This window comes from Accipiter gentilis, chromosome 28, assembly GCF_929443795.1.
Source record: "Accipiter gentilis chromosome 28, bAccGen1.1, whole genome shotgun sequence".
Lineage (NCBI taxonomy): Eukaryota > Metazoa > Chordata > Aves > Accipitriformes > Accipitridae > Astur > Astur gentilis.
The window spans coordinates 18,709,262-18,721,273 of NC_064907.1; the positions used below are offsets into that span (position 1 = coordinate 18,709,262).

General features: G+C 40.0%; 1 protein-coding gene across 3 annotated transcripts in view; it reads left to right on the top strand.

Moving 5' to 3' along the window:
* The window catches only part of DOCK5 (dedicator of cytokinesis 5), a 331,080-nt gene that overhangs the window by 8,594 nt on the left and 310,474 nt on the right, over nt 1-12,012 (top strand). For all 3 annotated transcript variants that reach the window (XM_049831223.1, XM_049831226.1, XM_049831224.1), the window contains exon 2: nt 9,194-9,277. In XM_049831223.1, the coding sequence (XP_049687180.1) occupies nt 9,194-9,277 (84 nt within the window). The remainder of the gene's footprint in view (nt 1-9,193; nt 9,278-12,012) is intronic.

The following is a 12,012-nucleotide window of genomic DNA, read 5'->3' on the forward strand; positions in this document are numbered from 1 at the left end:
CAGAATGTAAGTACCACAATACTCAGAAGGCTCTAGGTGTGAACCCCTTCTTTTGTAGAGGACAGCCCAAAGAGTGGTTATGTGCCCATTTTCTTCCAGGTCTCTTTTTCTAAAATGCACAATACTGAGAAGATGCATAATATTTTAAGTTTATTGGATTCCTGTGATACCAGTAGGCTAACCTGAATACAAACCAGATTCTGATTCAGCTAAAGCCAATGGCAAAACTGTTGATTTCTGTGGCCATATGATAGTTGAAACAGTGTTACAGGGTAAGAACAATTGCTCTAAAGGACAAGACTATGATTTAATATATTTTGGGGAGAATACTAATTAATTGTTCAGGCTAGATGTTACTGCTCAGATTTCAAAGAGGCAGAATAAAGCTTCAGGGCTTGGAAGATACGCACCTTACAATAATATCAAGCACCCTTTAACCTAATAAGATCTATAAGCCACCTGTCATTATGGTATCTAGTTCTTGTAGCCTCGCCAGTAGATGAAAAGGAGCAGTCTTGTCTTGTATCCTGCATGTTGAGAAGGTCACTGTGTCACAGTGAAAGCAGTTGAACGTGTATCTTGGTAAATGAATGAAGTAATTAAACACACTAGGTAGATATGTTTTGTGAAATTAGAGCTGGTAGAAGATGCAGCTTTGATAGCACCAGGATGTGAGGTTTCTCTGTAGCGTAGCAGTAATAACAACATTGGCAGCTGTTGCTGCACCTTTCCTCCCTGAGCCAACTTTATACTGCTCACAATTGAGCACCACTAAAACAGGGATAGCAATTTGGTGTCACTGGCTTCTTTTTTTCTGTGTCAACTGAAGGAAGGTTGGGCTCGATGAAACTGCAAGATCTTCCAGCAGCTGGGTTGAGAACCTTAAGTCAAGGACCACCTTCCAGACCCAAAAAGCAGTGTGTTGTCATCTTTTTACACTTGGAAGCTGCTTTTGGCACAGGAGTTCCAAGTTGGGTGCTCCTGCATCTGTTCACTCCACTTGAACACTGACATGCTATTGCATGTTGTTTAGTTTGAATCAGCCAGACCTGAAACAGACTGTAGGCTTAAAAACTGTTTTACACTGTGGCTAGCACTTCATTATTTTATCTTCCCTTTTTATGTTTGAACACTGTTAAGTGGGTAGCATTCTCACTGACTGCAGGAAGTAGATGGAGGCTGGTAATGAAGCAGGAACAAAAGCTAAGGGGATTCCTCTAAACCACACCCTAGGTAATCTTGCAGGCAGCCTTAAGTGGTTATTGTAGAAAGATGTATCAAGGCAACCTGATAGAAGTTTACAAAAGTGTGAGTCTTCAAGAAGAGAGGCTAGGCTATTTTCTTTTTTCATCTGTGTATCTGCAAAAGTGGACATTTAATGACGTTCCAAGGAGACTGGAATTGCAGGTCTAGGTTTTGGGGTTTTTTGTTCTTTTTTTTGTTGTTTGTTTTTTTAATCAAGCACTGGATTAAGTTGGGTGTAGTATATTCAGGAGCAGGTTGGCTCCTACACTGCTAGTACTGATTTATTCCTCCATTGGCTCACAGCACTCCCTCTTACTCCAGACATAAGCTGAGACGGCTAATGTAGATTAATTCTTTATCTGAGCTTAAAATCCCTAAGGGCCCTTTAGAGTGAAAATAATAAAAGGAAGTAGAGAGCCTAGTGAAGAAAATTACACAGCTAACGATTCGTGTATGTATTACCCATATGTAAAATAAAACGCATACTTTCTATTATGTACTGTGACTGTGCTATATGTTATTCTTGTACATGTTTTCAGGAAAATGGTTTAGAAAAATCGCTGCATGTCTGAAAACAGAGCTTTAAACTCCATGTTGAGATGGGTAGAAGGGAAAATTTGACTTTTGGAGATGAAGGATATTCGTGTAACTTTGGGGGTCAGAGCGGGTTATTGCAAATCCTAGAAGCTCTGAATTGAGTTGAATCTTTAGTCAGCTGGTGAAGTTCAGTGCATTCTACCTTAGCAGGCTTTTTCCCAGGGTGTCTGTATGAATGCCTGAGTGTATTTGGAGAGACTTGTTTTCTGGTGGTTTTCCTACTGTAGGTTTTCTCTGCTGTTAGTTTCCATGGCCTAGTTGTGAGGAGGAGGCAGGGGTGGGGCCAAGACTTTAAAGTTCTTCCATCTGGGCAAAATGTGGAGCTCCTTTAAAATGTGCACTTAGTGATGGGAGGAGAGAGATTTCAAGATTTTTTCAAGTGTCTATCTGCTTGTATACAACAAAGTCTGGGTTAGTACACCATAATGTGACAACCAATGCACCAAAGCCTCGCTGTGTTAGCCACTGACATAAAAGTACGTCTGGAAAAGTCACTGGTCATCAAGAAAACTTATTTTAGAGTCTCATCAGTGTAACAGAGGGTTTCTGTGTGGTTCAGACCAAAGAAGCAGCTACAGTTGGTCTGCTTCTACCCCAAGCACACTTACAGAGAGACAAAACGGCTTATGTTGTGATGACGTTATTACTGGTATCCAAATCAGTATATGTTTAGGATGTATATCTCTGTCCTATATTGCAATATAGATGCACTCCGAGAACAGAATCTCCTTTATTTTCATACAGCTACTGTGGTATAAACACTTAGCAATAAATATTTGAGGGGAAGATGACTAATGGGAATTCTGCAGATGTGAGAAGATGGAGATTATTTCTTTTTCCTTTACAATCAGTACCTCTCTTGCCTCAACAGTTCTGAATCATCTCAGTTTGCCTGATCTGAATCTACTAAGAAGCTCTAATTAAAATACATGGGCTAATTTGTCATTGGGTCTGCCACTTGCTCCAGAGCATTGTTGTGGAACTGACTGTGGTTTTAGTCTGTAGAGTTTAAAGCCATAAGAGACGATTAGATCATCTAGTCGGAGCACTTGTGTAACTCTTGTGAAGCCATCCATATTCCCATGGGCTGAGGTTGTTAAGTTGGTTTTTTTTCTAAAGCAATCCAGGCTTTAAGAGATTAAACCATTGATCCTAGAATCTGATCCAATGATGGAGAGAGAGACAGGAATATCCAGAAGTTGGTGATGGCATGACTGAAAGAGGAAATCTTCCCCAGTCCCAAATTTGGAAATTAGTTTCATTTAGACTGTTTGTGCAGGACAGTCTCTGCAAAACCTTAGATTATTTGCCTATCCCAGCTCCAGCATAATATTCTGTTATTCAGAGGAAATCAGAAAATCTTAGCAGGCTTTTGATCAACTGTGCATCTGGCAGGTACACTTCTTTGTCCTTGGCAGGTGAGCAGGTAACAAACACCCTTTGGTTTGCTTAGTGGAATAGGCTTAGGTTGGAACTGCAAGTGTTGGAAGCATGCTGAGGACAGTGGATCTTCCTGCTTTTCTCATGGTTCTCAAAAGAAAGGAATGAATATAGAAACTGACAGTTACAGAATCCAAATTAGAAAGTCCATGCCATATCCTCCCACATAGGCAGACGGTATAATTTCTCAGTCGATTTAATGCCCGTTTTTAAGATTATCCAGCTTAAAAATTTTAACAATAGGTAGAAGTCCTTCCAAGTATATTGCTGTTTGTGAGGTCAGCCTGAAACAGTAAGTACACAAGATGTTAAAGGTCCACCTTTAGCTCATCAGATGTTTGACTCTGAAGTCTGATGACGGCTGTTAATTAAAGCATTTCCATCTGCGTAATCCTGTTATTCTGGATTATTTGCATTCAAAATGCTACGCAGTCACTTGGAACTCTGTAGAATTGAAACTGAATGTCAGCATCAACCAGTTCAGGAGTAGTATTTTTTTTCATAACAGTCAGTTAATGTGCATGTTTCACAGTGTTGAACCATGACTGCCTTTTTTTTTTTTTTTTTATTAAGTAGTCTGACATATAAATCTTAATTATGCTGTTCTCAATTTTTCAGACACAAATTCCTGGGAAGTTACAAGAATGTTTTTGCTCAAACATCAGAAAGTCTTTGTTCCTATTAAGAATTAATTCCTTGGGCAGTTCCTTGTTTTTTAAATAAAGCCACTGTTTTTTTGGTTATATCTTGGCAACAGATAGCATACCAGGCTTCTCCAAATGGGGCTGTCCAGCATAAATGCCATTTCTTAATACAGTGTTGTTGCAGCATAAAAGCACATACTTCTGTTTCCGTACAATAGTTTTTGACTCTTCGGTTGAAAGATGTAATGAGATGAAGTCTGGTTATTGCAACAGCACTGAATGTGATTCTTTGTTCAGAGGAAGCAAGCCACAGCCCTCTCCTATCAGATAGTGGTGAGGGCAGACTTCAGAGAAGTGGGACATGGTATTTGGAAGCGGTTATCATGTCTTTTGTAATGGGTGGAGGGGTGGTTATTTTGAGCCAAGTTAGAGATAACGGATCTTGCAGTGGCTGTGTGTTTCAGGCCAATAATCCACATTTCAAATGCATTTAAACAAGTTATTGAGGGAAGGATTCAATTTCATTCTGCTTTGAATTACACACAAAATAGTATGGGACAGTTTCTGCCTCGTTCACTTCAGTTGCAGACATTTTAGCTGAGCTTTGCTTTGAGAACAGTTTTGAAAATGAGTTACAGTCTTGTGGTTAAAATGGGTCTAGGAATTAATATTTGGTTGTCGTCTCTGAATGTGCTGCAGATGAACAGGATGGCATTCAGCTTTTCTGTCCTCAGTTTCTCTGCATGTAAAAGAGAACAGTTGCTACCTTTCTAACGTGTTGGTGGCACTGTGTGAAAGACACCGCATTAATGAGGGAGATCACTTGTCCAGATGTGTACTGGCTCTTTAAAGCCATTTACATATGTGGCATCAGAACTGACTGCGTCACCTTCCTTCCAGATGAATGTTGTTGGTAGACACTGAAGAAGTAAGCCTGACACTGCTTTCATGGAAACATATGCCAAATCTCTCACTGGTTTCACTAAAAGCTAGATCAGGCTCAATGAGTTGCTGACAGACCTCTTGCAAATTAAGGCTTCTCCCAGGACTCTTCGACAAAGTGAAGCTTTGTGGTTTTTCAAAGTGTGTCTTGGGGTTTGGGGTTGGGGTTTTTTTGTAATATAATTGTGCTGCTTCTTATTTTCTGTCCCATGCATGACATTGAGGCTTCTTACTGTTTTAAGAGCCACTGTCTGGTGTTTCACAGATCAGGAACGTGTGGTGTGATTAATCTTGTGTCTTCACAGAACTGGAGGGACTGACATAACTAAACCTGTTCTTCCCATCATAATTCTGCCATGTGCCAGCCCGCATCAAACTCTGGCTTCTCAGAAACTTCTAGCTCACCGTTAGCTATTACTCAGAGCCCTGGCTACCCTGGAAAGTCCAGGCTATCTCAGGTTTCCTTTGCCGTTCGTGTAGTCCTTGTTTCTGGTGATGACTATTGCGTGATGCTTCCGAACAGAACAGTGTATCCCCCAACATCCAGTGTGCACACCCAGTTGTGCAATGCCTTTAGAGTTCGTTCTCCATCCGTTTTGAGGAATCACCTTCTGCCCTGAAGCATGAAAACTGCTTCTCCTTATCTTCACCTACATTACTCTGGCTGCTGTCACCGGTCATAAAGTTATCTGTTGCCCTTTTCAAACCAGCCCCAGTGATGACTCCTCTGACCTTCCCTCCTAATGAATTCCGTAGGCTGGATGCACTGTTGAAAAAAACATTTCTTAAACTTTCCACTAATCAAACTGGGGGACTGCAAATTAAATAATATGATAACATCGCCTCTAGTTATGCTCAAAGAATAGGATCATTAAACCAAACCCAGTATCTCCTTCTTACGGATCACGTTTTCCACTTCTGCCTCTTTATTTAGATCAAATTTGCTAGACTTCAGTGCTGCTTTTCATTCAGGATGATAAAAGGAACAGGATCACCATTCTAAAGTGAATTTCAAAGGACAAAATCTCAACTGAAGTTTAACTTGAAGTGAAAAGACTTTAACTTCAGATATTCCTGCAAATTTGGGGGCAAAAGCCTCTGTAATTTTTTTCTCCTTCTTCCTTTCTTGCTGCTCTGTCAGGGTTTTCTATGAAGGATTTTTATTTTTTCATGCCATGACCATGTTTGTTATGTGCAGCTTCATTTTTCTTTTTAAGTCTGAAAGAGGTCAGATTAAATACACACAATGAAAAAGAGGCTAAGCAGTTCAAATAACTGCAGATGGACTATTTCGGACAGGACTGACTTCAAGGAGCAGGAAGCATCAGTTGCAAACAGTAAAGCTCCCAGGGAAAATATGCGAGCAATTTGTCTTATAACCTTGCGCATAACCATTGGGTAGGAGATTTTATATACAGTGACCCTCTGTTGTTGCTTAATTCAATCTAGCAAAGCAAGATACTACAAATCTTGCCTTTTTTTTTTTTTTTGATACGCAGAGGCAGAAGCGTGTCCCTTTAGCTTGTAAATGCTACACATCGGGATCTGAAACCTTTCTGGTAAAGCAGGGGAAGAGAAGGGAAGGGAACTACAATGTTTAGTTCTCTGTCTTGTGGTTGTTGTGATCTTTGGTGAGTGGAAGGGAGCTGCAGTGTTTAGTTCTCCCTCTTCTTGTGGCTGTTGTGCTCTTTGGTTTTGAATTAACTGTCTGTGTTCTCAAAAGAAAGGCTTGTCTGATGCCCGCCCACCTTTCTGTTAGACACTTGGTGCTGCTCAGACTGCTTTTGTCTGAAGCTAAAGCAGCAATTTATGGAAGAATACAGACTGGTATTTATATAATGTCTGTTTGTCCCAGAGAAACCCAAGGCATCTAGCAACCGTATGTAGGAATCCCTATACATATAAGCACACGTGCATTTCTAAACAGCAGCCATTTCTCATGGTGAGCACAGCCATGAAACAGGAATCCCAAACAGCATTTTAGGACAGAAACTAAGGCAGTCCAGCTGTAACCACAGGAGGAGGCTTCAGTAGACAGAATGTAATCAGCCAAGTTAGAAATTGGCTAAGGAGCTCTGCTTTAAATCTTCTGAGTCTGTTGACAGTGCTATAGGATTATTAATGTTCATAGACTGCTTGATGCCTGGACTCCACCTGAGGAATGACACCTCCTCTGTAGTGCAGTTTCCCCAGAGCACGTTATGGGCCAACAGTTCAGCAGCAACTCCAAAGGAAACCTGGATTTTTTTATACATCCACACTGCTTCCTGCTGCTCCTTGGGGAGGTTTGGAGATGTCCCATCCAAGTAACGGATTGCAACATCCCCGCTTAACGTTAGCGATTTGGCAGGTTTACGGCAACAGAAGGCATGGCCGCAGGGAGTTTACTTTCCTTTGGGTCGGGTGCTGCACTTTTATGCTGACCTCCGCAAACCCTTGCAGAATTATTTTCTCTATCTGGCAGAACGGTTTCTTTTTAACTGAATCGAATACGGTATTAACCAGCTCTTCCGTCAAGTTATGATCTCGGCGTCTGTCAATACAAAGTAGTTCATAATGGATTACTCTGATCTACTCCTGTGTATGGTCATGTTTGGCCATAAACATTATCCACATTTTTCTGTAAAAATGTTGGTGGGATTTTTACTTTCAGGCCTATTCTGGGGCCTTGAAGGTGTCTAAACTGAATAGCCACATCACCAGTCGGTTTTTAATATCTTGGCTTACAACACCATTGCGGGGAGGGAGAGGAAACTGGAAGTTGCAGCACCTAGTGCCTTAGGAGCAAAAGTCCACTGACATTCCTGTAACCCTCTGGAAAACAATGTTAATAGGTTGAATGCGTACTCTGTGCCTGTGTATCTCTGCAGGCACTGAAGTTATGGTAGGCATGAAGTAGGGCCACCGTGAACAAACACTGCCCCTGCAGCATAAGAAAATAAGTATCTGTGATCAGGGTCTATTTCAGATACTGCAGGGAATTCAGATTGCCTGCCTACTTCTGTTGGATTATTTATAGTTACAATATTTTAAAGAAAGCTAGTATATATGAGAGAATTTCCGGTGTGGTAAGCCACAGTCATTTGTTTATGCTGGATCGTTGCCAGGAGGCAATATACCTCATCTTGGTGGAAATGATAGGCATTTGATGCGAATTTCCTAACATAAGAGCTCAATTTTAATTTATTTATTTAATTTTCGGAGTCAGTTCTTCAAATACAAACCTCTGAAGTCTGAAGAATTTTCCCAAAGTCCCCTGAAAATGTTTGCATGGTTTATTTGCCTTCTTAAAAATAAACATTGTGCTTACTTCACTAATACACTGGGGAACAGATTTGGCTATGTAAATATGACACTTATGTGCATGAGAAGATTGCATTGCTGTATTTAAGATGTGATCTGTACTTAAACCAGTGTTCTAAATAAATAAATAAGATAATGTCATTTTTGTAGAGGAGTGGCCTGTTCTGACTTAGCCGATCAATTCATTGAACCATAAGAAAGCATTTTCCCGACTGCTTTATTTCTTTTTACTTGCATTGGTTTGAAAGCAAATTCAAATTAAACTTTCTCATCTTGACAAGCCTCTAGCAGCTCTAAGGAGGGCTCTTCTGCTTTGCGCAGTGAAACTGTGCACCTCAAGAAAGTTCCAGAGAAAAGGCAGTTTAGAAGCATGGGTTTCTGGACTTAATCCTATTCCCACTGGAAATCCGATAAGCATTCAGATTAGCTTTGTCTTTGGTAGGGATTAAATTTGCAGAGAATCTCAAGTTTTTGTGCTAAGATAGGTTCTTGTCTGGGAAGAGCCTTTAGTAACAAATAGTCTGAGGCGTTTAGTATAGAATAGTGGCATTTTTTCTTATGACATCCAATTAATATTGTTTTGCCAGTGCTTGCGAGTGCCACATTGCAGTTAGTCCTGTGAAATGCCAATAAAAAAATGTCAGTTACCTAATGGATCCATAACCTCTGCCTGAGGTAACAGTGACCTTTGCTGGCCAGGTTGTCAGTAAAGTGGGAAGATACAGCTTCTTCATATAGCATCACATATGTGTATTCTTAAAGGTAAAAGAGAAACTTTGTTGGCTGTTAAGAATAATGTTTCTTATCCTTGCAGGAACTAATGGTAGAATCTGGAAATAGATATGCTACATACTTTTCTGGTGTATTATATACACAAGATAGCTTAGTAACTTTACAGTGCCTTTTCAAAACCATATTATACCTTTGACAGGTGCCATGATATCAGATTTCAAAATCTGATTACCTCACAGCTTTCACGATTGTGTTTTTCATCTCTCTCTCCCACCTTTTCCCCTTTTTAGCAATCTACAATTACGACGCTGTCCAAGATGTGGAGCTCTCCTTGCAAGTTGGCGATACTGTTCACATTTTGGAGATGTATGAAGGTAGGTTGCACATCACTTCCAAGTACTTTAGAGTGGTTTTTGAAAGTAAATATAACAAATCAGGATTTTTTTTAAATAACACAAATTTTAGATCTAGACTTTCAACTTCTGATATGCCCAAAAGCGCAAAGCGTGCTATGTAGTGTTTGCTGTATGCACTTTACTTTTAAAACGGTATTAAAAATGCATGAAGTACAGAAGTGGCAATCATATCTACACTGTTCCTGGCAGAGGTTTGTCAAGGTAAGATTTCAGTGATATCTCAAGGCAGCACTGCAAGAGAAAGAAACACTTACTTCTTGCTGTTAATTCCTGTTTTCACACCACACCTGTTTACCTTGGCTCCTCCTTGTGCCGGGCCAAGTGCTTGTATAGTCATGTGATGAACTGATCCAGCTGGAAAATAATAGTAATTTTTTAAAAAGTAGCTTTTAACCTGAATTAGTTCTTTGATCTGAGACAACGGAGGCAGTGGATGAAAGAAAAGGAGAGGGCAGGTCTAATTGTTTCAAAAGTAATGTTGGTTTAAACCATAATATCACGAACTGGCATTATGTGTTTTAAAAAGCCTCCAGTTGTGGAGCTTCCATGCCTTTTTTAGGCTGTTTCTCCCAGTACTTTACTGGGAAGTTTTTTTGTGAAAAAACATACATACCTTAATGTAAAACATCTTGAAGAAAGGAAAACAAAATGCCTATTTTAAACAAGATGAAAATTACACTTGTGTGTTTCATATCCACTTACCAAACCAGACTGTTTAATGAAGATTTCAATATCAGGAATGGAACACAGCCATTTAATTATTTTAAAGAATGTACTAGTCACTACTTCATTTGGAAGGCTCTCCAAAATTTAAAGATTCTTCCCAAAATATAAACTCAATAATTTTCACAAGCAGCATCAGTCTGAAAAAGACTCAATATACAAAAACTCTTTAGTATCTCTGCTGGGAGCACCAAGCTGTGTGTTTAGCAATTTGTTCTTAGCCAATTGTTCTCTTTCCACTTCTCTTTGACCTTGACACTGGAAACAGCCAGCCAGTTCCTACATGTCAAAGCAGATTATGTTGCTGATGTGTGTTTGTACACTGATGTGTGTGATAGTGGTGAGTGTGGCAGGGGGGTAGAGAGAGAGGGAGAAGAGGGAGAAAAGGAAGAAAATCCCTGTGTAATAATACTAATTTTTGAACTGGTTTTGCAAAAAACACAAGGAAGGGGGAGTGTCAGGGATGAAAATTGCCCTCATGAAGATGCATCTTGTACTTCCCAAAATGTTAGGGTATTTCTTCCTTTTTTTTTTTTTTTTTTTTTAAGCCACATCACTGTTTAATCCTAGTACTTGGTCTATAATCAGCTGTTTAACAGAGAGACAGTCAAGAATAGGCAATGAGTACCCAAATGGCATCCTTGTTTTTTACCTGACATGTCCCAGTCTGGAACTTCAGTGTGAAAAGATTGATTGTAAATCGTTTGGGAAAGTGAATGTGTTTTCATTGTTTTCATATGCTGAGCCACCAATGTGGCATCTTAATTTGTGACTGAGGCACCTAGGAATTACTGCAGTAAAACTAAAAACTTTTCTGGAAAGACCAGTGAAAAATTCAGGCCAGACATTTGTGAATCTAAAGGAAAATATGCAAATTGTCTCCAAGATGGTAACTTCTCTGTGGGTCTGGTCTTATTTCCCATAAATTCATCTTAAAAATACCAAATTCTGGTGTTCTGTCTGCTTGGGAGGAAATTCTCATGTCTTATTGTATCTATTTTTCTTTCTTTTGTGACGTCAGCTTTCAGCTGTTTCCAGATATGCGGGTTGTGTTTTTGAGAATTAGTGTTCTCACTAGAAGCTTTTCTGTTTTTTTTCTTATGCTAATGATGTATGATTACAAATACAACTCCAGTCTGATAAAAGTGGGGTTTTGTTCCACTAATCACTGTTCTTATCTGGATACACAACTCAATTTAGAAAAAGGTTCCATTTAACCAGGGTGTTGGTTTTGCAAGAAAAAAGGCTCAGGGATGCCTTGTGAAAACCTTTTTTCAGCCAGTGTAAGTTATCCCTGCAGCTCCCAGCTGAGGGTGTTCCTTAGGCTATTGGTAATATTCTTTAGGGGTTTAAGGCGGAGTTTTTCAGGATTGTCCAGAGGCTGTCAGGTAATGGTAATAGCCACTTGGAAAATCTTGCTCCTTGCTATTGTTCCCTACCTCAGGATGCACAGAAGCATCTTTTGTGAGTTACCAGAAGGTTCTCAGGGCTGTTGCAGCCCAGTTTTCCTGCTCTGTCAGTCATCTAGAACATGCCTCTTTTTTCCTCCTGGTTGAAGTCAGCAGGTACTCATTCCTCAGCCATGTTCAGCAAAGGCTGGCTGTGTATCAAACAGCCTTCACTTGAAAGCTCTTTATATTGTGCATCTGGGGTTTTGGCTGGCTCTGCTCTGTCTATAAGAATTGAAGTGCACAGTTTGTTCCTTGACAGTGAAGCAGCAAGGTTGAAGCTTGCACTGGGTTTTGCTGTTAACAATAAACATTATCTGATTCTCAACAGGCTGAATAGCTTTGAGACATAACACTGATACAGCTGAGCTACTAGGGGAGGTGTGTGAGAAGCAAAGAGCACTAAAGTGAATTAAAGTGCAAGCTAGAAGGTATGGATGCATTTTGGTGCAGGCCTCCATGGTACATGAAGGTTACAGTTATGTGGCTTTGCCAGAGACTGTAGTGTCTCTCAAACTCTTA